This window comes from Triticum aestivum, chromosome 5A (genome assembly GCF_018294505.1).
Source record: "Triticum aestivum cultivar Chinese Spring chromosome 5A, IWGSC CS RefSeq v2.1, whole genome shotgun sequence".
Lineage (NCBI taxonomy): Eukaryota > Viridiplantae > Streptophyta > Magnoliopsida > Poales > Poaceae > Triticum > Triticum aestivum.
In genome coordinates, this window is record NC_057806.1 from 395,626,987 (window position 1) to 395,650,330 (window position 23,344).

At 46.1% G+C, this 23,344-nt stretch overlaps 2 protein-coding genes across 2 annotated transcripts; both read left to right on the top strand.

Annotated features, from left to right (window-relative positions):
• Positions 1-11,737: 11,737 nt before the first annotated feature.
• Positions 11,738-13,314, top strand: LOC123106986 (protein ASYMMETRIC LEAVES 2-like). Its single transcript, XM_044529000.1, has one exon. The coding sequence runs from the start codon at positions 11,817-11,819 to the stop codon at positions 12,906-12,908; it is 1,092 nt and encodes a 363-aa protein (XP_044384935.1). The 5' UTR covers positions 11,738-11,816; the 3' UTR covers positions 12,909-13,314.
• Positions 13,315-16,313: 2,999 nt separating this feature from the next.
• Positions 16,314-17,528, top strand: LOC123106987 (pathogen-associated molecular patterns-induced protein A70). The gene has a single exon (XM_044529001.1). It carries the CDS (start codon positions 16,532-16,534, stop codon positions 17,126-17,128), a length of 597 nt encoding a protein of 198 aa, XP_044384936.1. The 5' UTR covers positions 16,314-16,531; the 3' UTR covers positions 17,129-17,528.
• Positions 17,529-23,344: the final 5,816 nt, after the last annotated feature.

Below are 23,344 nucleotides of genomic sequence, written 5' to 3' on the forward strand. Positions count from 1 at the left end.
TGTTACCTTAGTTACGATCTTGATCGTATTTGTTGTTGCATTTAAATGCTTTAGCCAGAGAGTTATTTGTTTGTTGCATTTAAGTGTTGTATGAACTTTATGTATGAACTTGTATTAATTTGGTCTATTCGGTGTTGTGTAATGAAGATGAGCCGGCAATGGATGTACGATGACCGATGCTCTCCCCAGTTCATTGAGGGCGTGCATACTTTTCTGCTTGCGGCTGAGGCAAACAAGCGGGCGGATGGTTTTATGCCTTGTCCATGTGCTCGCTGTAAGAATGGTCATAATTACTCTACGTCAAGAACCATTTACGTCCACATGTTTAAGTCCAGTTTCATGCCCCACTATAATGTTTGGACCAAGCACGAAGAAAGAGGGGTTATGATGGAAGACAATGAAGAAGAAGAGGACGGCGACATCTATCCTGGCCATGGGTTCCCTGAATACGATGATACAACAATAGGGGAAGAAGCTGAGCCGGTAATGCGGGAAGAAGCTGAGCTGGCAATGCGGGAAGAAACTGAAGAAGAGGCATCAGATGAGCCCGTTGATGATCTAGGTCGGGGCATTGCCGATGCAAAGAGAAACTACGCAAATGATTTGGAGAAGAAGAAGTTGCAGCGCATGTTAGAGGATCACAAAAAATTGTTGTACCCGAATTGCGTAGGTGACAAGAAAAAGCTGGGCACCACACTGGAATTGCTGCAATGGAAGACAGAGAATGGTGTATCTGACAAGGGATTTGGAAAGTTGCTGGTAATGATAAAGGATATGCTTCCAAAGGACAACGAATTGCCTGAGAGTACGTACGAAGCAAAGAAGGCTGTCTGCCCTCTAGGGTTAGAGGTGCAGAAGATACATGCATGCCCTAATGATTGCATCCTCTACCGCGGTGAGTACGAGGATTTGAACGCTTGCCCGGTATGTGGTGAATTGTGCTATAAGATCAGCCGCGATGACCCTGGTGATATCGAGGGCGAGCGCCCCAGGAAGAAGATTCCTGCCAAGGTGATGTGGTATGCTCCTATAATACCACGGTTGAAACGTTTGTTCCAAAACAAAGAGCATGCCAAGGCGATGCAATGGCACAGAGACGACCGTTAGAAAGACGGAAAGTTGAGAGTACCCGCTGACGGGTCACAGTGGAGAAAAATCGAAAGAAAGTACGGGAAGGAGTTTGCAGACGACGCAAGGAGCGTATGGTTTGGTCTAAGCGCAGATGGCATTAATCCTTTTGGGGAGAAGAGCAGAAACCATAGCACCTGGCCTGTGACTCTATGTTTGTATAACCTTCCTCCTTGGTTGTGCATGAAGCGGAAGTTCATTATGATGCCAGTGCTCATCCAAGGCCCTAAACAACCCGACAACGACATTGATGTGTACCCAAGGCCATTAGTTGAAGAACTCTTACAACTATGGAATGGAACAGGTGTACGTGCGTGGGATGAGCACATGGGGGAAGAATTTGACCTAAAGGCGTTGCTGTTCGTGACCATCAATGATTGGCCTGCTCTCAGTAACCTTTCAGGACAGACAAATAAGGGATACCACACATGCACGCACTGTTTGGACGATACCGACAATATATATTTGGCTAATTGTAAGAAGAATGTGTACCTGGGACATCGTCGATTTATTCCGAGCAGGCATCCTGTAAGAAAGAAAGGCAAGCATTTCAAAGGTGAGGCGGATCACCGGACGAAGCCTCGCCACCGTACTGGTGCTGATGTACATGATATGGTCAAGGATTTGAAGGTGGTCTTTGGAAAGGGTCCTGGTGGACAACCTGTTCCGAATGACGCTGACGGACGCGCACCCATGTGGAAGAAGAAATCTATATTTTGGGACCTGCCCTATTAGAAAGACCTAGAGGTCCGCTCCACAATCGACGTGATGCACGTGACGAAGAATCTTTGTGTGACCCTGCTTGGCTTCTTGGGCGTGTATGGGAAAACAAAAGATATACCTGAGGCACGAGAGGACCAGCAACGTATGCACAGAAAAGACGGCATACATCAGGGTCATGCAAGCTACGCTCTTACCAAAGAAGAGAAGGAAATCTTCTTTGAATGCCTGCTCAGTATTAAGGTACCGTCTGGCTTCTCGTCGAATATAAAGGGAATAATAAACATGGCAGAGAAAAAATTCCAGAACCTAAAGTCTCATGACTGCCACGTGATTATGACGCAACTGCTTCCGGTTGCATTGAGGGGGCTTCTACCGGAAAACGTTCGATTAGCCATTGTGAAGCTATGTGCATTTCTCAATGCAATCTCTCAGAAGATAATCGATCCAGAAATCATACCAAGGTTAGAGAATGATTTGGTGCAATGTCTTGTCAGTTTCGAGTTGGTGTTCCCATCATCCTTCTTCAACATCATGACGCACGTCCTAGTTCACCTATGCGAAGAGATTAACATTTTGGGTCCTGTATTTCTACACAATATGTTCCCCTTTGAGAGGTTCATGAGAGTATTAAAGAAATATGTTCATAACCGTGCTAGGCCAGAAGGAAGCATCTCCAAGGGCCGTCAAAATGAGAAGGTCATTGAGTTTTGTATTGACTTTATTCCTGACCTTAAGCCGATTGGTGTTCCTGAATCGCGGCATAAGGGCAGACTGGATGGAAAAGGCACGCTAGGAGGGGAACAAATAATATGTATGGACAGACATTCTTTTACTGAAGCATACTACACAGTTCTACAGAATTCCGTCTTGGTGGCTCCGTATATGGATGAACACAAGAATTTGCTACGCTCCAAACACCCGGAGCGGTCTGATGACTGGATTACACGTGAACAAACCAGGAGTTTCGCCAGCTGGTTGCAGACACGTACCATGCATGACACCTCTATTGAAGATGACCTGTACTTGCTGTCCCAGTTACCATCTTCGAATATAATGACTTTCAAAGGGTACGAGAAAAATGGTAATACATTTTACACGATAGCCCAAGATAAGAAGAGCACCAACCAAAACAGTGGTGTCCGCTTTGATGCAGAAACCAAGACGGGAAAGAAAACATATTATGGTTATATACAGGACATATGGGAACTTGACTATCGACGTGGTTTGAAGGTCCCTTTTTTCGGTGCAAATGGGTCAATATGACACGAGGCGGGGTAACGGAAGACCCACAGTACGGAATGACAACAGTGGATCTCAACAATCTTAGGTATGCAGACGAACCATTCGTCCTAGCCAATGATGTAGCACAGGTTTTCTATGTGAAGGACATGTCTACCAAGCCAAGAAAAAGAAAATATAAGGAAGCGAATGCATCGTACGATGAGCCAAAGCGGCACATAGTTCTTTCTGGGAAGAGAAACATCGTGGGAGTGGATGACAAGACAGACAAGTCAGAAGATTATGAAAAGTTTGATGAAATTGCTCCATTCACAGTGAATATTGACCCGAGCATCCCGTTAAATGATGAAAATTTTCCATGGTTACGGCGCAAAGGGATACACGCGAAGAAAAAATTTCACACCCAAAGATCTGGGATGTGATCGGCTTCACTATCATCACTTTCTTCTGTGTTTCACACCCAGAAGGGAATCTCTGTAATAGTTAGGGTAGTTAATTATGTGTTTCGGCATTTGAAACGCGAAGAAATTTTATGTGCAAATAAATTCTTTCATGCTTTTACTGATTTTTAAAGTTAAGTTATTCATAAACTAGTGATTCATACTAATTTCAAATAATTCAAAATTTAAACTATTCAAATTTGAAAACTACGGGCACTAACAGAAAGTTTGTAATTTTTTGTACCTAAAGCAAAAATATTCACAAAGAAACTCTAAATACACAAAAAAAAACTCAAAAATAAATAAAGCAAAAAAATAAAAAAAGCCCGCCTACTAGGCCAAAGCGGCCGGCATACGACTAGAAACCTAACCTGTTGTTGGGCCAGGATGCAGGCCCGCATAGGCCCAGTAGGCCAACAGGGCAGCACAGAACATGTAGGCCCAATAGGCCTGCTTTGGAGAGGAGCTCGAGAGAGCTACCGCACGGGGGTTTATAAACCAGTGCGGTCGCCCCTCGGCTAGCGAGGTGGGACTAAACTTGCCGCACCGCACCTGCGCCAGCGCCCTTTAGTACCGGTTGGAGCCACCACCCGGTACTAAAGGGGGTCGCTTCCCGCCGCTTGGCTTGGCCAAAATAGGCCTTTAGTACCGGTTGGTGGCTCCAACCGGTACTAAAGGCCCCTCCTATATAAACAACACTTACGAAAATTTCAGTTTCTCATCTGCTTCTTCTCCTCTGCACCGTCGCCCGCCGTGCCCCCCGTACGTCTCCATCCCTCATCGCTGCCCCCGTTGCCGCCCCGTCCCCATCGTCGCCGCCCCGTCGTCCCCGTCCCCGTCGTCCCCGTTGTCACCGCCGCCTCGTCCCGGCCCGTCCCGCGTCGTCCCCGTCCCCGTCGTCGCCGCCCCGTACGTCCCCTCGTCGTCGCCGCCCCGGCCCGTACGTCCCCGTCCCCGTCATCACTGCCCCGTCCCTGTCCCCGTCGTCGTCATCCCCGTCGTCGCCGCGCCCGTCGCCGTCCCCGTCGCCGCCCCCCGTCGCCTCTCGCCTCGCCGGTGAGCGCACACACACACACATACATATTTTGTTTTTTAGTTATACAAATAGTTAGAAATTTTTCTGTTTTTTAGAAATTGTTAGAAATTTTTTTGTTTTTAGAAATAGTTAGAAATGTTAGAATTGTTAGAATAGTTAGAAATGTTAGAATTGTTAGAATAGTTAGAAATGTTAGAATTGTTAGAAATTTTTCTGTTTTTTAGTTATAGAAATAGTTATAAAAAAGTAAGAATTGTTAGAAATTTTTCTGTTTTTTAGAAATAGTTAGAAATGTTAGAATTGTTAGAATAGTTAGAATTGTTAGAAATTTTTCTGTTTTTTAGTTATAGAAATAGTTATAAAAAAGTTAGAATTGTTAGAAATTTTTCTGTTTTTTAGTTATAGAAATAGTTATAAAAAAGTTAGAAAGTTTTCTCTTTTTTAGTTCTAGAAATATTAGAAATGTTATAGAAATGTTAGTTATATAGAAATGTTAGAAATTTTAGTTATCAAAATCCAATCATTAAAAAAATGTTACTTTTTGCGGGCATATAGCTAGTATTTGTTCTCGACGATGCCCGACCCGCATCCTCGCCGTCGACCCGTCCGCGACGATGTCCGACTGACCCATGTCCGGGACTGGGCTCCGCCGGGCTGGCACTGGGAGGTGCTGCCTGGAGGGGCGCGCCGCTTGATGAGGAACCCGGCCCCGGGTCCCGTCGTCGAGCCTGATCTCATTTGGTGGCGTTCGCGTGAGCCAGTTTCGGTGCGGAGGGAGCCGGCCCCGCCGGAGGTGGTACGTCGTCGTGTCAGGGAGGAGGACGAGCACGTTCATCGCTACATGGTTGCGTTAGAGGGCGGCAGGTTCTTTAATACCTGGCAGTTTCTTCAGGGATCTCACTTCAGCTATGATCCTGTGAGGGTTCCTTCTCTTTGGGTGTCCACCGCCCGCGCCGCAGGAACCGCGAGTGTCCTAGATTCTTCTGTAGTATTCGATCTTTATTAGCTACCTAGCCAGTGACGTCCTCGATATATAATATTCAAGGCGATGTATTCGAGATTATATATTATTCGAGACGATGTATTCGAGATTATATCTATTATTCGAGACGATGTATTCGAGATTATATCTATTATTCGAGACGATGTATTCGAGATTATATCTATAATTCAAGACGATGTATTCGAGATTATATCTATTATTCAAGACGATGTAATTTGAATACTAAATTGTTTTATATTTCTTTTGGCATAGTTAAATAAAAGCTATGGCGGACAATACCAACAGAGAGGGAGAACAGACCATGTTCAATATAATACGCGGGCCAGATGATGATCAGAATGAAGAAGATTATGACGGCTCCGAATTTCTAAACAAACCGGAGAGGGTGATATGATATTCGATCGCGACGACCGAATTGATGAAGTCATGAACTATGATTATGTTGGAGATGTATATATATTTATATAAGCAGGCATCTGGTGATCATCACATGTTTTAAATGAGTTGAAGATATATTAACGAATCGATCTTTCTTCTTTTAGCCATCCGGATCGAGCAAATCTTCAGGCAACAGGACGAAACGAGGCCCGAACAAAAAGTTGAAGGAGGGCATAAAGTATAATATCGAGGCAATCAAACCTAATGACGAACCATTAGCGCCTAAGAATATTGCGGACAAGTTCGTTCGTCGGTGCGCAGTTCTTGTGAAGGACCAACTCCCGATCTCCCTTCAAGAATGGAGAAAGCCAGCAAAGCCACGTCCAGATCTTACTTTTGTCGACGACAGACAAAAAAGTCTGCTTTGGGATACTCTCATGGAACATTTCACCCTACCAGATCATTTCACAGAAGCAAATGTGCAGAAAGTCAAGGACGCTGCTCTTAGGAAGATGGCGGTTGCATTCAAGAACCACAAGAATCGTGAATGGGACAAGTACGTCAAGGGAGGAAGGAAGACTTCAGTATTCGAGGGAACACTAGAGAATCAAAGTGCTCATTGGGACGATTTCGTGAAATTCAAGGATTCAGAATTATCTAAGGAACGGTCAAGAATAAACAAGGCCAATGCCGCAAAAAAGGATAAGTTCCATAAGCTGGGGCCAGGTGGCTATGCGGTGGGAATGCCTAAGTGGGATAAGTCTGAGAAAGAGATGCTGGATTCAAGTGTCACTCCAGAAACATTGAGCTGGCCCCCCAGGTGCAGGACTTGGTTCTATGCGCATGGGGGGGAGTTGGACCCGAAGACAGGCAAAGTTTCCAAGAAGGCATGTCTGGACGGAGCCGAAGATAAGCTACTTGTTGCAATAGAAGAGGCTCGATCCGGGTTGTTCGAGCCCAACAGAGAGAACGACGAGCTTACGCGTGCCCTGGGAAATCCTGAACACCCGGGAAGAACACGAGGCATGGGCGCTATTCCGTGGTATGAGGGGTTTCCGGACTGGAACGCCGACTACAGAACCCGTGCGAGAAAGAAGATTGCGGAGGAGAAGAAGAGGAAGATGGAGGAGGAGCAGAGGAAGCTCGACTATGAAAGCCTTCAAGGCCTAGAATCAGCGCACGCGGACTTGGCAATCAAATTCCAGCGGCAGCAGGAGCAGATCGACTCACTTAGCCAACAAAGGGGGTCTCAGCAGCTGCAGCAGCTAACGGATGATCCAACATTGGATACCACCGCCCCATCCATGCCGAGAAGCAGCGTGGGTTCCGCCCCGTTTGACGCAATGCTAGATAGATACCCCGTGAATGATATCACGGAGAACACTAACTGCGAGCTACACTTCAAAATTAAGAACATATCCTTGAAGGTGGCGGACGGCATTGCTTATACAAATTCCCTCGATGCAACCTTCCATTGCAACCCGATTCCAGCAGGCTATACTCGTGTCGTGGTTGATGAGGTGGTGGACCAATATTCGGGGCTAGAGCTTGACATTCCTGGAGGTGACGAGGAGCACACACTCGGAGATGCCAAACATCGTATCATCCTATGGAGAAAGGATTGCATCATCTTTTGAAGGCCACCGACACCGCGTCACCCGACTCCTCGTCGAAGTCCGCCACCGAGGCAGCAGACTCCCGCTCCTCCAAGTCCACCAACGCGTGAGGCCACTCCTCCTCCTCCAAGTCCGACAAAGTGTCAGGCCACTCCTCCTCCAAGTCCGACACAGCGTCAGACGTCCACTCCTCCTCCAAGTCCGGCACAACCTCAGGCCACTACAAGTCCGGCACAGTTTCAGGCCACTCCTCCTCGTCCAACTCAGCCCCGTTAGCCGTCTTCGCCGCCTCAGCAATCGCAGAAGAGACACCCCGCAGCTATGGTGCGTAGCGGTACGAGTCGAGGTCATAGTACAGGAAGTACAGGCGGAGGCAAGCGATATAAATATGGTCCAAACCTCACTACTCCTCTTCCTGAGAGGGCTTACGACAGGACCGAGGAGCAAACCAATGTCATAGTGCGAGCAGAAGTCGACGCCCATTTTGGACCGAAACCGCCACCGCCGCCAAGGGAGAAAGTGCCTGTGGAAGTAGTTGACCACTTCATTCGTATGTCTCAACCACCAGCTCCTAAGCCCGTTGACACAGACTATGAGCGCCACATCAGGAAGTTACATCGACAACGTCTACAGAAGAAGGCGAGCTCGAGCTCGAGCAAACAACAAGCAGCTGTCAAGAAATGCGGGAAAACCGTTGCCCAGCTGGGAGAACAGGCGGCACAATCGATCCCCCCGCTTGTTGTGCCGCGAACAACAGGTGACAGTACGCGCGCCCAATATTATTGTGGGCAAACAGTTTACGTTTCCGAGGTGGGCGATGTGGTAATAACCTAGGAGCATATAATGCAGGCTGAAACTCTCAACATCACTGTTGGAAAACTCCTCGAGATCGAGGACATGCCTGTGCTTACAAAGGAGGAAATAAAACGGAAATATGCCCGGGGCCAACCTTTGGTCAAGCCAGAAGAGGTCAAGAAGTTCCCAACGAGAATGTATGAATTGCATCAATGGTACATGGACATTACCAAGAGATCCAATCGAGTCCCTCGTGGTGCAAGTCAAGAAGGATCATTACTACCATGAGAATGTTGTGACCGTTGAGTATTCTGAACTGTTTCAGTTATACAATCAAGACGCACTCGACAAATCTATCGTCAGTTGCTATTGTCTGTAAGTGATTTCTTTCTGTAATTTAAGTCTCAAGCTAGCTGTAGTGATCCTTTTGATCAATCATTACCTGTAATTATCCTCACTATATTCTTTTCTGTGGTATTATGCAGGATGAAGATGTATGAAATGAGAAAAGGTGGACGCTATGACATTGGGTTCATTGACCCAAACACCGTTAATGAATACACATGGAAAATAAACAAGCATTATGAAAAGCAGGTAAATGACAGCATGCTAGAGTTCTTGAAGCGCCTCAAATACAATGAAGATATACTACTTCCTTACAACTTCCAGTGAGTCACACTTTCTTGTACTACAAATTCTCTGTTTTTGCCTACTAGCTAGCTACATGTTTTTGCTTACATATGCCCGCTTAATTAAGACATGCAAACGTGTGTGCATGCAGATTTCACTGGATCTTGTGTATCATTAAAGTTGACGCCGGAACAGTTCGAATACTGGACTCACTACTCAAAGCAAATAGTAACTATAACATCTTGTTTGGGATAGTCAACAGGTAATTTCAATCATTATTAACTATATATCTCGGCCTATTTAGTTCGTCATTTCATGATATGAACTATTTAATAACCCCTTTATTCATTTTCTTTGTCGGCAGGCAGGGCTTGGGCAAGGTTCATCAGCGTCACGGAAGGCGAATGGAAACAACAGCTGAAATAGTTTCGACCCAAGGTAACTAATTAAGTAGTACTAGCTAGCTAGCTAGCTGCCATCTCTTTAATTATCATGCTTGATTAATTATTATCTGATCAAATTAAATTCCATTCTCGTAATAAAGGCCCTGAAGCAGGCGCAGGGGACTGATCTATGTGCATTCTGCGTTTGCGAGAATATTCGCATGATGGCGTCCGAAAGGAGCAGATCTCAAAGATAGGAATGGGTACGCTTGTCAGAACACTATTCACAATTTTTACACCATTATCGATATCTAGTCACACAACTAATACGCATACATATTGATCTCCTTCTTAACAGTTCAAAGAGGTGCGGGACAAGCTCCTAGAAACGGAGCGCGTAGAAGCACTTCAAGAGAAAATAGCGGGATTTTTGCCCGACCAGGTCATAAATCAGAAGGGAGAATACTATTACCCGCTACCGCTCCCATCGACCAGGTCATGAACCACTTTCAATTGTCATCGTGCTCCGAAGGCACCAATTAGGCTAATGCCACTGGCTCCGAAGGCAACATGCATATGTAGGAGAAATTGTATATAGCTATACATGTGTGTATGTGTGAATTAATATGGTGGTTTGTGAGACATTGATGATATATATATGATTGGTTCTACTAGAAATTCTATATATATATATATATATGCATAACGTGTATAATGTGTAGTATCGTAAAATACCAGCAAATGAAAAAGAATTAAAATGGAAAACACAAAATTAAATGAAAAAAAATCATAAAACCAAAAAAAACCCAAACATTTTAGTACCGGTTGGTGTTACCAACCGGTACTAAAGGGCTCCCGGCCCCAGAGCTGGCTCGTGCCACGTGGTTGCCCTTTAGCACCGGTTCGTGCTGAACCGGTACTAAAGGGGGGGGGGGGGGCTTTAGTGACCACATTTTAGTGCCGGTTATGGAACCGACACTAAAGGGCCTTACGAACCGGTGCTATTGCCCGGTTCTGCACTAGTGTGCATTTGGGTGGATAATCCTCTTGTTTTTATCACATCACTATTAAGTAACGATATAAGTGTAATTCCTCTTTATTCTATAAAACGGGCTCCTAAGTCCTAATGCAACATTATGTTAAGCCACACCATTCTAAAAAAAAGTTGTAGAATTATATTAAGAATCAGTCAAGGCCAAGATCTTGGCAATTGAACCTATGTACAGTCATATCCTTCATTGAAAACACATGCCCATGCCCTTTGGTGAAAAGATGTCGCTTAATGAAAAGACTATGGTGAAAAGGTGTCTCTTCGATGAAAGACACATTCCTTAATAAAAATATATCTCTTCATTAGAAGACATTGCTGCAAAGATATCTCATCCAATAAAGACACGCCCCTTGATAAAAATACATCTCTTCACTAAAAGACGGATTGTAAAATAAATAAAGGAAAACATTATTAGATTAACATGTTACAAAAAATATTTATAACTTCCAAAAAATGCGACAATCGAGATTGTCTTAACCGAGTTAGAATACTATGTATCAAATGCCACTGTTTGAATTTGTTTATGCATTTCAACGATATTTAAACTTTGCAACTCTATCGTTTTAAAAATATATTTTATATGTACATAATTTTAAACAGACTCGCTATATAACAATACCCGTTACAAAAATGTGGGCTTCAAAAATAACACAAAGTTGCGAGATGAGCATAGCTCAGATGGTTAGGTTCCTTATGTTGGCATTAATGCTCATATTTTTCTGGGTTTATTTCAGACTTTCTAGCGATGTTTGTTCTACGGGAGGAGACGTTCTGGTCAACTATGTAATCATCTATGATTGTACCATGCTAAAAAATATTAATAAAAAGTTGACACGATAGCTTTCCCCCAAAAAAGGAAAACCGAGAGTTGATGGATCTGAGGGACACCCTTCCCCGAAAAAAAGAAACTCCGAGGGACACCCTAAGGGCACTCACCGTGTGGATCAATTCAAAAACAGAACAAACCCACGGTGCAAATTTGTTGTAACAACTCAACAAAGCCTCGAACGGCATTACGGATTAATTCAAGTACTAGTTCTGGATCGAAATGGCCCGTTGACTGCAGATGATGTTATAGCCTGCACGCACGCGCCCGCGAGTTTGTCGGGCACGCGGGCGCAGGAGGCACGACCAATTCCACTCGGCAGCCGCACGTAGCTTAGCCTAGCCACAGGAAGCTTCCTGCTGCGGGAACGTAGTCTTCTCTCTCTTCTGTGTCCAACTTTTCTTCTCCTTCTTCGGACGGAAAATGTCTGCATGCATGGATAAGTCTGGTTCAACAAGCCTCCTTTTATTAGGCACCGATCGCGCCGACTGAGGAGGTAGCCTCCTCCTCCTCCTCCTCCTCCCCTCCTCTCCTTCCGGCCGACGCCCCCGACCTCGCCGGCCGCGCAATGACCCGCTCCTCCTCCTCCTCCAGCCCACCGCCTGCCGCGTGCCACCTCCAGATCACAACTGCTGCCACCACCGCCGCAGCCGCAAACTCCTCCGCCAATCCCTCCTCCCCCGTCGCCCACTCCTCCTCCTCCTCCTCCTCCCGCGTCGCCGGAGCCGCCGCCGGGTCCGGGCAGAACCAGGCCTGCGCGGCCTGCAAGTACCAGCGCCGCAAGTGCAACCCGGACTGCCCGCTCGCCCCTTACTTCCCCGCCGACCAGCAGCGCCGCTTCCTCAACGCGCACCGCCTCTTCGGCGTCGGCCACATCCAGGCCACGCTCCGGGAGACCCCGCCCGACCTGCACACCGACGCCATGCGCGCGCTCATCTTCCAGGCCGAGGCCCGGGCCTACGACCCCGTCGGGGGCTGCTGCCGCATCATCCTCGACTACGAGAGGCAGCTCGGCCTCGCGCAGGCCGAGCTCGCCGCGCTCCTACGCCACCTCGATCTCTGCCGCCACCAGGCCGCCGCCATGGCCCAGGACGCGCTCGTCGACGACCCAGGGATGCTGCTGCTTGCCCCGGGGCCCAACCCGGCCGATGTCCAGGACGGTGTCGCCGCTCTCGACGCGCTCTACGCCGGCCACGAGATCAGCAATGGCCAGGCTAACCACCACGATCACGATCATTATCTGGTCGGCGCCACGGACCAGCTGCAGCCGCAGAAGCACCAGCCTTACGACTACTTCTACTACGACGGGCCGGCGGCCGTCGACGAGAGCAGCAGCCAAGCTTGGAGCAATGCCGGCAACGTGCAGCAACACTACGGAAATGGCGTCAAGGCCGAATCTCCGGTGGCGATCGACGATCAGATCGAGACACAGTTCGTCGACGCTTTCGACGTGAAGCCAGAGATAGCAGCATCATCGTCAGCCGCCGTCATGGAACACGACGACGGCGGCGGTGGCGCCAGCTTCGACCACCGCCACCTGGAGCAGAAGGCGGTGGCCACCGTGGTGAAAAATGAACGGCTTGACCACCAGGCGGCGGCGCACATGGCAGCAGAGTCGTCGTCCCGCTGCCAGCTGGAGCTAGGGTTCTCTTCCTTCTGATGCATGGTAGATTTCATCCATCCATGACCATGCAAAGGTTGGAACGGCGCGTGGTGGACATAGACGCCTTTCGGGCGAGGCACAGTTTCTGTTCTTCACTCCATTTCAACAGGGTTAAGAAATGCTTCTTCTCTGTTGCATTTCTCAATTTAGTCTCCATGTAGTGTTAGTTAATTCAGCTAGCTAGCTAATAATCCTTAGCTTTAGGTCACAGATTAGTTACAATAATATTCCTCGCCATTGGTTATGCGAGGGAAATAATAATTAGTTAGTACTTGTTGATAAAATATTTGTACTCCATTTTTCTAGTTAGTACTCCCTCCGTTCCTAAATATTTGTCTTTCTAGACATTTCAAATGACTACTACATACGGATGTATGTAGACATATTTTAGAGTGTAGATTCACTTATTTTGCTTTGTATGTAGTCACTTATTGAAATTTCTAGAAAGACAAATATTTAGGAACGGAGGGAGTATATCTATGAAAGGAATAGCTCGTTGGACTACAAAAATATAACGTATCATTTTTTTCCATGAGATGGGGTAATATTTTGCAACATATATGTATTGATGAACTTTTTCACAAAAGCACATACCAAGTTCACTCCTTTCGTAGATGAGCATGCATGCTCTATCTAAATGACACACTTTCGAAAACTTGTAATCTAGTAGTTCAAAGTCTTTTTTCATGCCGACCTTGACATAGTAGTTTTGCTGGAACTAAGTTGCTTGAATTTCAAATTCGGGTCAGTCAATTCGGTGGAGAAGCAAGCAAGCGACGAGACGGAGCAACTAGGCGGCCTAAGGCGGTGCTGGGTGCCAGGGCGAGCGGTAGGGAGGCCCATGGGCACCGGCAAGGCCTCGGCCAAGGACGAGTTGTAGCCGGCAGTAGCCAACACAGGCGAGTATGAAACTTGACGATTCAAGGCTAGGGGTGCAAGCTAGGCAGTTTGGAGGGATGGAGGTGGGTGACGCCAAGACTGTCATGGACAACGGTGAGGGGAAGGCAGGACCACGAGGCTGGTGGGGGAGCACCGCCGACTGCGGGCGGCAGAGGTAGACGGTTCAGCCGGTGGTCCGTGGCGCGGTTTGAGGAACAAGATTAATAGATAGGGCAGGAGGTTGAAGAAGGCCATCTATCAAACGGTTGAAAACAAATCGATTGATCTAATTTATTTTCAGTCGACCGACCCTTAGCCAGTCATTTATCATAGCTTCATTAGTCAAGAATTTTTGTTAACACCGGCGAGATGATACCGTGTCACTCTTTAAATCGTGCAAATAAATTTCATTGTACAAAACACATGGCTATAGTAGGTCAGGCATAAACATTATTTTCCGAGGTAAAAGAAAGTGATCTGACCCTTAATTTTCCATCCAACGCCTCAGATCAGTCGATTGGCACAGATTTTTTTTTTCAAGCCACACACTGAATGGTGCTCCTATATTTTCTCAGACTAGTAACAGTACAGTAGAGGACTTCCTCTGTTCTAGTAGCACGCATGGAAAAATGAATGGGTGTCGCTACTTGGGAGCCAAGCCTCCGAGTGACGTGCATTGGGTGTCTTCCTGTTAGCTACTCCCTCCGGTCAGAATTACTTGTCTCGAATATGAATGTATCTAAAACTAAAATACATCTAGATACATCTACTTCTGCGACAAGTAATTCCGAATGGAGGGAGTAGATAGAGTAAACAGATATCAGATAATGTACACCATGCATATGATTCCTCAAAAGGGATATCTACACCAAGTCAGCATGACCAAACATAAGAGAAAAGAAAAGGTTTTGGTCGATGGTGGTATGATAGCGACGATGACTCAGCCTACTAGATTTTTTTTTGGGACAATATCCTAGTACTAGTTTGCTAGTGTCAAGCCATACTACGCACGGCTCAGTTTTTCTTTTCCGGAAAACATGAAGAAATAGGAACAAGATAAATGAAATCCAACTAAAGTAGCATTAGACGTACACGGTAAATAAAGTATGACATATATACATACTCCCTCCGTCTTTGAAAAAGTATACTTTCAACTTTGTTGGAGGGTCAAACTATCTTAAAGTTTGACCGAGTTTGTGCAAAAATATGTCAATGCTTGTGAAACCAAATAGGTATATGACCAAAATATATTTTATCATGAATTTAATGCTACTAAATAGGTAAAATGAAAACTAATTAATCCTTTCAGAATCGTCCGATACAAAAAATAAATAAAAAAACCGTCCGATACCTGATTGAGAAACGAGCTGTTCATTTCATTTCATTTATAGTAATTTACTTGACTAGTTTAGTTATTCGAAAAGGCCTGGAAGCGTCCGATACCATGCATATATCAAAATCAGATGAGAAACCATGTTGACCTAATCGATCGTATAATAAACGAAGGTTCCCGTACGTTTGGGACTTGGGAGTGATGGGCTGACGACGTAGCTAGCACGTGACGCGGAATATGCTCTCGTGTAGTTTGACAATTTCAAATAGGATTGTTTTATATTTATAAATAGTTGAGATAATTCTCTTAGGTATATAAGACTTCCATAAGATGCCAATAACAATTTGTTTTTTTAATTAGAAGTCTGCACACCATAAAAATGTTAGGGTATCTCTAACGCAGATCGGTAAATCTTTCCCAAATATCTGGACCGAAGAGTCCGGACACTTTTAACCATCCCATCAAATGTTTATGAACCAGGTCACGTGATCTGGATGTCTATTTCCATAAACTGGCACCAAATCAAGGGGAGGTTTTAAAAGTCCGGATGTCCCGACCCACTGTTAGTTGGACCACATCTCCCTATAGTCCGTTTGCCGCATTCATCTTTTTTTTCTTCTCTCGACCTACTGGACCCAATGTCAGTCATAGCCCATTAGGATATGTACAATGATGTTATCTTAAAAGTGCCGTGTAGAATAAATATTGATGTGGAGGAGAAAGAAGTCACAATAAAAGACTTGTCTTCTTTTATTTAAAAGATGATTTCTTAGCACAATAATGTCTTGTCATATTTTTAGAAATAGCTAGTTATTGAAGATAAGGCTAAGAATAATTCATTGTGGACATCCTTTTATTGTCAGATCTAAATTACATGCAAGACTTAAGATAAGGTTGTTTTGTCAACCATTGTAAATGCCTTTATCTGGATTTGATGACCACGGTTGGATAACTTGGACCAAACACATCCAGACGTGGCCGTGGACATTAGATGATTCAAAATAAATAGGCCATCCGCTTTGGAGTTGCCCTTGGCTGCCGGCGATGCGAAACCGAACGCAGATGCTTATCGAAATGGATAACAACAGCAACGAATTAATGCGGTTTAATTAGCTGACCAGGACATGAAACCGCACATGGGAGGAGACTACAGCCCGCCCAGTCTACGGCTCACGACCATGATGACGCGCTCGGAGCACATGAATTGCTTAACCTAATCACATCTTCCCACCGCGAGCTGCCCGATTACCTCTATATATAGGGGGATACTGTCATCTGTGCGATCAGATATTCAGATCACCATCTTCGTCTCTGTCTCTCGAGCCTTTCACAAAGCAGAGCAACGCACAAGAAGCACACGCGACTGCGCGACTCGTTGGTGCGCCGGCCAAAGCCTAACCCGCTAGCGATGGCGGCGGCTGAGTGGTGGTGCTGGCCGCTGCCGGCGTGGCTGGGCTCCGGCGCGGCGTGGTTCGTGGCCCTCAACCTCGTGGTGGGCGCTATCTTCGCCCTGTCCTCCCGTGCGCAGCCGCAGTCGCCGTCGCCGCGCCGCGGCGGGAGCGGGAGCGGGATCACGCGCAGGGCCTCGTCGGCGGTGCTGCACCGCATCCGCTCCTTCAACATCTTCTCCTTCCCGTCCTCGGAACCGAGCCCGGGCGCCACCGCCACCGCCACCTTCCGCGAAGCAGAGGACGCGGCGACGGCGAGGACGAGGTCGCCATCGACGCCGCGTCCACCACAACCACAGGCGGCGATAGAGGAGGAGGACGTGGAAGACGAGAGCTCGATGAGCATGGACGAGGCGTACGCGCTCGTCCTAGCGGGGCGGCAGCGGGCGGCGCCGACGGAGGAGGAGGCGGCCGGGTCCGAGGTGGACGCCAAGGCGGAGGAGTTCATCCAGGGGTTCAAGGAGGACCTCAGGCAGCAGCGCCTCAAATCCATCTTCAACTACACCCAGATGCTCAAGCGCCGCGTTGCCGCCGGCCGGCCGCCTGCCGCTCCGTGATTGGCTCACGTGATCGTTGAAAGTTCACAGTAATCCAGCTGCGAGCTACTCGGGCTTGAGTCGCTGTCTGGACGTCGCCGCCTTTGATTCACATGTTCATTGATTCATTTGTCTTTTCTTTAGAGATGATTGATTAGTTTTGTTTGTATAAAGGGAGAGCTGGCCTTTTTGAGTTGCTTGCCCTCGTGAACATAACGAAAAAGGCTTCCGCCCAGCTTGCTCTCATGCACATAGGCATTTTGGTTGTTGGTTTGTGCAGATTGCTTCTAGCGGGTTTCCTTTTATTAGCTTGCTTTGCATGCAGTGTTCTTTGTTGTAAGTGCATTCATTCATTTGTAAGTTGTTCTTCAACTGTAAAGTGTATTCATTTATTAGTAAATAAATTTCAGACTTGTCTAAATATTCCAACTATTCCCACCTTGAAAGATTGCTCAACCGACAAGACCTGTTTATGACATTTGAAGGAAGGCGGAATTCTTTAAGGAAAAAAAAAGAGCTTGAGTTAATTAAAAACTAACTGAATGAAAATAGTATGAGAAGATCACTAATATTTTTCGATGTCTAAAAATTGAGACACATTTTACCTCGTTCTTTACCTATTTGGATTTATGCCATGCGAATCCAACATAAAGCCCCTATTTTATTTACTTTTTGTACCTAGTCAATTTTCTTACAATTGCATTTTCATTGACAAAGGCATATTCAAACATGGGGGAGTGGTACCACAAGACATAGTTGCCAGATAAAACCACAACAAATGGATGATCACTGGTGGATTGATCTCAACTGAAGAGTTTTAGCAAAATAATAGGTATAAAAATGCACTCCTGTCTTCATGGCCTCAGACTAACCTAAAAAGATATAGAACCCACATGCAGTTGTCCATACATCCTCCAATTATTTGATTCCAATATTCTTTAGAGTGTAGATCCTATCAAACATTTTATATTTACAAATACTTTCTTGTGAATCCTAAACCCGTAGTTGCATTGAACATACTTCTTCAGGGTCGTGGCCTCTTCTCCTCGAGAATGATGACCTACACCAATATTATTCTCTCCCGAACAATCATATGATGGGCTGCTTTAGACGCTTCCTCAACGACACCGAACTCATGGAAGCACCTCTCACAGGGTGTCGATTCACGTGGTCAAACGAAAGATCCCATCCCACACTGATGAAAACGATAGGTCATTCCACTTACTCCGATAGGGATATTGCTCACCCGAATTGCCTCCATACATTATCAAGCTCGATGTCTGGCCACAACCCAATTATCATGGCCACAAGCATAGACTTCAAAAGACATCGCCACTTCCACTTCAAAGCCTTTTGGCCCAAGCTCCCCGGATTCATGGAGGTGCTTCTCGTGGCTTGGGATGCTCTTGTGGCGGCGGGTGACCCAATCCTAGATCTTGATTAAGGACTTAGAGCAACCAAAAGGGCTCTCTCCTAATGGGGCCAGCGCCATACGGAAACATCAAGGAGCAGCTAGCTACGGCAAAGGTGTTCGTTCTTCAAGTTTAGATCGCTCAAGAATCCTGACTCCTCAACCAGGACGATCTATGCCTCCCCAAACGTTGGATCGGACAACACAATCATTGTCGATCAAATACTCAACACCCACGCAGGACCTCCCAAATCCAACCCAAACGTCCGGGTTGCTCGACACTCCTCTGTTGGGGAACGTAGCCGAATTTTAAAATTTTCTACGCATCACCAAGATCAATCTATGGAGTCATCTAGCAACGAGGGAGAGAGGAGTGCATCTACATACCCTTGTAGATCACGAGCGGGAGCGTTCAAGAGAACGGGGTTGATGGAGTCGTACTCGACGTGATTCAAATCACCGATGACCTAGTGCCGAACGGACGGCACCTCCGCGTTCAACACACGTATGGTTGGGATACGTCTCCTTCTTGATCCAACAAGGGGGAAGGAGAGGTTGATGAAGATCCAGCAGCACGACGGCGTGGTGGTGGAAGCAACGGTGATCTCGGCAGAGCTTCGCCAAGCGCTGGGAGATGAAGGAGTGTCACGGGAGGGAGAGGGAGAGGCCAGGGGCTTGGGTGTGCAGCCCTCCCTCCCCCCAACTATATATAGGATGCCTAGGGGGGCGCCGGCCCTAGGAGATCCAATCTCCTAGGGGGGCGGCGGCCAAGGGGGTGCCTTGCCCCCCAAGGCAAGGGTGGCGCCCCCACCCCTAGGGTTTCTAACCCTAGGCGCAGGGGGAGGCCCAAGGGGGGGCGCACCAGCCCACTAGGGGCTGGTTCCCCTCCCACTTCAGCCCATGGGGCCCTCCGGGATAGGTGGCCCCACCCGGTGGACCCCCGGGACCCTTCCGGTGGTCCCAGTACAATACCGATGACCCCGAAACCTTCCCGAAGGCCGAAAATGGACTTCCTATATATAAATCTTTACACCCGGACCATTCCGGAACTCCTCGTGACGTCCGGGATCTCATCCGGGACTCCGAACAACTTTCGGGTTACCGTGTGCTAATATCTCTACAACCCTAGCGTCATCGAACCTTAAGTGTGTAGACCCTACGAGTTTGGGAGACATGCAGACATGGCCGAGAAGCCTCTCCGGTCAATAACCAACAGCGGGATCTGGATACCCATGTTGGATCCCACAAGCTCCACGATGATCTCATCGGATGAACCACGATGTCGAGGATTCAATCAATCCGTATACAATTCCCTTTGTCAATCGGTACATTACTTGCCCGAGACTTGATCGTCGGTATCCCAATACCTTGTTCAGTCTCGTTACCGGCAAGTCACTTTACTCGTACCGTAATGCATGATCCCGTGATCAATCACTTGATCACTTTGAGCTCATTATGATGATGCATTACCGAGTGGGCCCAGAGATACCTCTTCGTCATACGGAGTGACAAATCCCAGTCTCGATTCATGTCAACCCAACAGACACTTTCGGAGATACCTGTAATGTACCTTTATAGTCACCCAGTTATGTTGTGACGTTTGGCACACCCAAGGCACTCCTACGGTATCCGGGAGTTGCACAATCTCATGGTCTAAGGAAATGATACTTGACATTCAGAAAAGCTACAGCAAACGAACTACACGATCTTTGAACTAAGCTTAGGATTGGGTCTTGTCCATCACATCATTCTCCTAATGATGTGATCCCGTTATCAATGACATCTAATGTCCATAGTCAGGAAACCATGACTATCCTTTGATCAACGAGCTAGTCAACTAGAGGTTCACTAGGGACGTGTTGTGGTCTATGTATTCACACATGTATTACAATTTCCGGATAACACAATTATAGCATGAACAATAGACAATTATCATGAACAAAGAAATATAATAATAACCATTTTATTATTGCCTCTAGGGCATATTTCCAACACCCTCAAACCCATCACATATGTGGGGGCGGATATGAAGACGCCCGGACGCGTTTGCCATGTCGGATCCAACAGGCCGGACCCATCCCAAATTTCTCCAAAAAGCCCGAACCCGCCATCCTCCTCTCCTCTCTTCTACCTCGTCCGCACCGCACCTTTGTATCTCCTCTGCTGTCCCCAACCCACAACATCTCCACCCCTATGTATTTTATGTACGAATAAAATTTGTGTTGGAACTATGTATTTATATGCACGAATACTATTTTTTTTGTAAATTATTCATTGCTCATGTATATGTATCATCAATGATCGATGTGTATGTGGTTGCATGGATTTGAGATTGAAAATGGGACATGTGGTTGCAAAGGAGGACATTTGAGGCGGGGGCCGATGTTTAGAGGGGGGAGGGTGCAGATTTGGCCACTCCGATTGTAGATGCTCTCATGCGAGGGGTAAGACCATTTGATCTGTAAACCCACCGAAATATGAGTGCTAAAATTGGGGATTTAGAACTCTCCCTCCTTGTTTGCTTTCACATTGTACTTGATTCATCTTTATAGAGAAAGATTGCTCGGCGCCGCCCTTGTTTTTCCCCGCAAGGGTTTTGGCGTAAATCCTTGTATCTCCCTTTGATTTGGTGTTTCACTTGTCATATTGGTTGCTGCTCGGGTGCTTACTTACTATTGGTTTCTATTGCTCAAGTTTGGTATGTTTTGGTTGTGTTGACATAGCAGGCATGTCATACACGAGTTCTTTGATATTCCATAATTATGTTGGGGGTATTGATGTAGTAGTGAGCTGCTCTTGCAAGTATATTTTTATGGTGAACATTATATAGCTTGATGCTTGTGGAATGGTTCAAATATTTTACCTGAAGGATTAGTACACTATGTTGGTCGTTTTCGTTGCCCATGTACGCTCACAGCTAACGAAAACAAAACTACTCTAATTAATAGTATCATGGTGGACCAATAAACGGGCTAGGGGAGCAAACATTGATACACAGGTTTTTTGTTATTCTTTTCTTCCATGACGATGATGAGAGAAATGCTTAAAGTAGGACAAGAAACGAGCTCGATGGACAGCGAGGGATATGCGCGTAGAGCCATGTACTTTCTCCGTTCGAAATTATTTGTCTCGTAAATGGATGTATCTAGTACTAAAATACGTCTAGATACATCCATTTCTGCGACAAGTAATACCGAATTGAGGGAGTATATTTTATCGATATCGACATCAACACCAGTAACAGTACAGTAGACCACTTCTTCTATTCTACAGTAGTATACTATACGTACATGTGGAAAATGAATGGGTGACGCTACTTGAGGGCCAAGCCTCTGAGTGACGTGCAGCCAGTGCCTTCCTGATACTTAGTGCAGCCAGTGACACCTTGCACGGTTCTTCCTCAAAAGGGATATCTACACCAAGTCAGCACAACGAAACTTAGGAGAAAAGATAAGGTTTTGGTCGATGATGATATATAATACGATAGCGACCAAGACTTGGCCCAGTAGTTGGTTAGCGCGACAGCCATACTACTCACGGCTCAGTTTTCTTTTTGAAAAATATAAGTAAAGAAATAGTGGGGGATAAAACAGCCATGAAATTCCACTAAAGTAGGAGAAAACGTAGCATTAGTTTCGATCTACCAAGCGTGACATATAATAATTATGAGTGCACATACGACCATGGGTTGTTCATCCGGATCTTCATCATGTTTATAATTATTGGTTCATCAAATTATTTTGTGTGTGAAAAAGTACCCAAATTAATTATAAAGGTTCACAATAAGTAGAAGGCATCTTAAACATAATAAAAATTACATTGAGAACCCTGCACCACCGAACGATCGCTGCTGCCGGCAAAACGAGCCGTCGACGTGTCGCTTCCCTATCCCTACCGGACCATCTTGACCTAGGTTTCATGGCCAAAGTGTCGCTTTGGAGCTTGTTGATAGCTGAAACAAGTTAGATCATTAATATTATTAATTAGTAATTTGGACCTTTTCTTTTCGTGGGAATGGTAATTGGGAAGGAGAAATGATAATGTGGAGATGCTCGTTCTGCTTTCCAAAGCTGGCTAGAAGGAGTTAGTCAAAGACCCCTCTGACTGCAAACTGAGTAGTAGTAGCTACTCGTAAGCACCATGGATTTATCCTCGAAGTTGCTCCGGCGCAATCGACTTGACTAGTTTGTTTACTACTACTACTACTAGAAGAACGCTCGTGCGTTGCAACAGGGCCACATTAACTTTAAGAGTTTAATATTACGACATTGGCGACCTTTTTACCATCAAATCCTCACACACACATACACACACTCTTCCTCCTTCTTCCTCACTCTCTATCCCCCTCTCCCTCTCTCTCTAACACACACACATATCCGTCTTATTGAGTACGGGACCATAATCCATCTATTTCATACATACACGCTAGTGCATAATAATATGGATTATGTGTATTATATTTGCCACCAGAACTGAGGGAATTAATTTCATGTAAATCGACCAGCCACAGCTCCAAGAATACGCGGACGAGGTGGCTCGGGTCGGCGTCGGCGCCGTCCAGCGCGGGCCACGGGCCCGCTTCCAAGTGCACGTGCAATGCACGTCTTCACAAATGTTATAACCAGATGTGAGAAATCACATGCATAGAAAAGACATTCTGATAGCAATCCAAATACCATACTCAATTGAATACCTAACCTGGACAATACTCTTATTTCTATGCGCCAGAAAAAATGGAATAGCAAAGCTAAGTATGCCTACATACGCTCAGATTATATATAAGAATCTTGGGTGAACAATTGCAACAAAGCACTAAGCAGCGATAA

Excerpts from the sequence above, each read along its gene's own strand:
- LOC123106986 (XM_044529000.1), top strand. The coding sequence starts at position 11,817 with ATGACCCGCTCCTCCTCCTCCTCCAGCCCACCGCCTGCCGCGTGCCAC.
- LOC123106987 (XM_044529001.1), top strand. The coding sequence starts at position 16,532 with ATGGCGGCGGCTGAGTGGTGGTGCTGGCCGCTGCCGGCGTGGCTGGGC.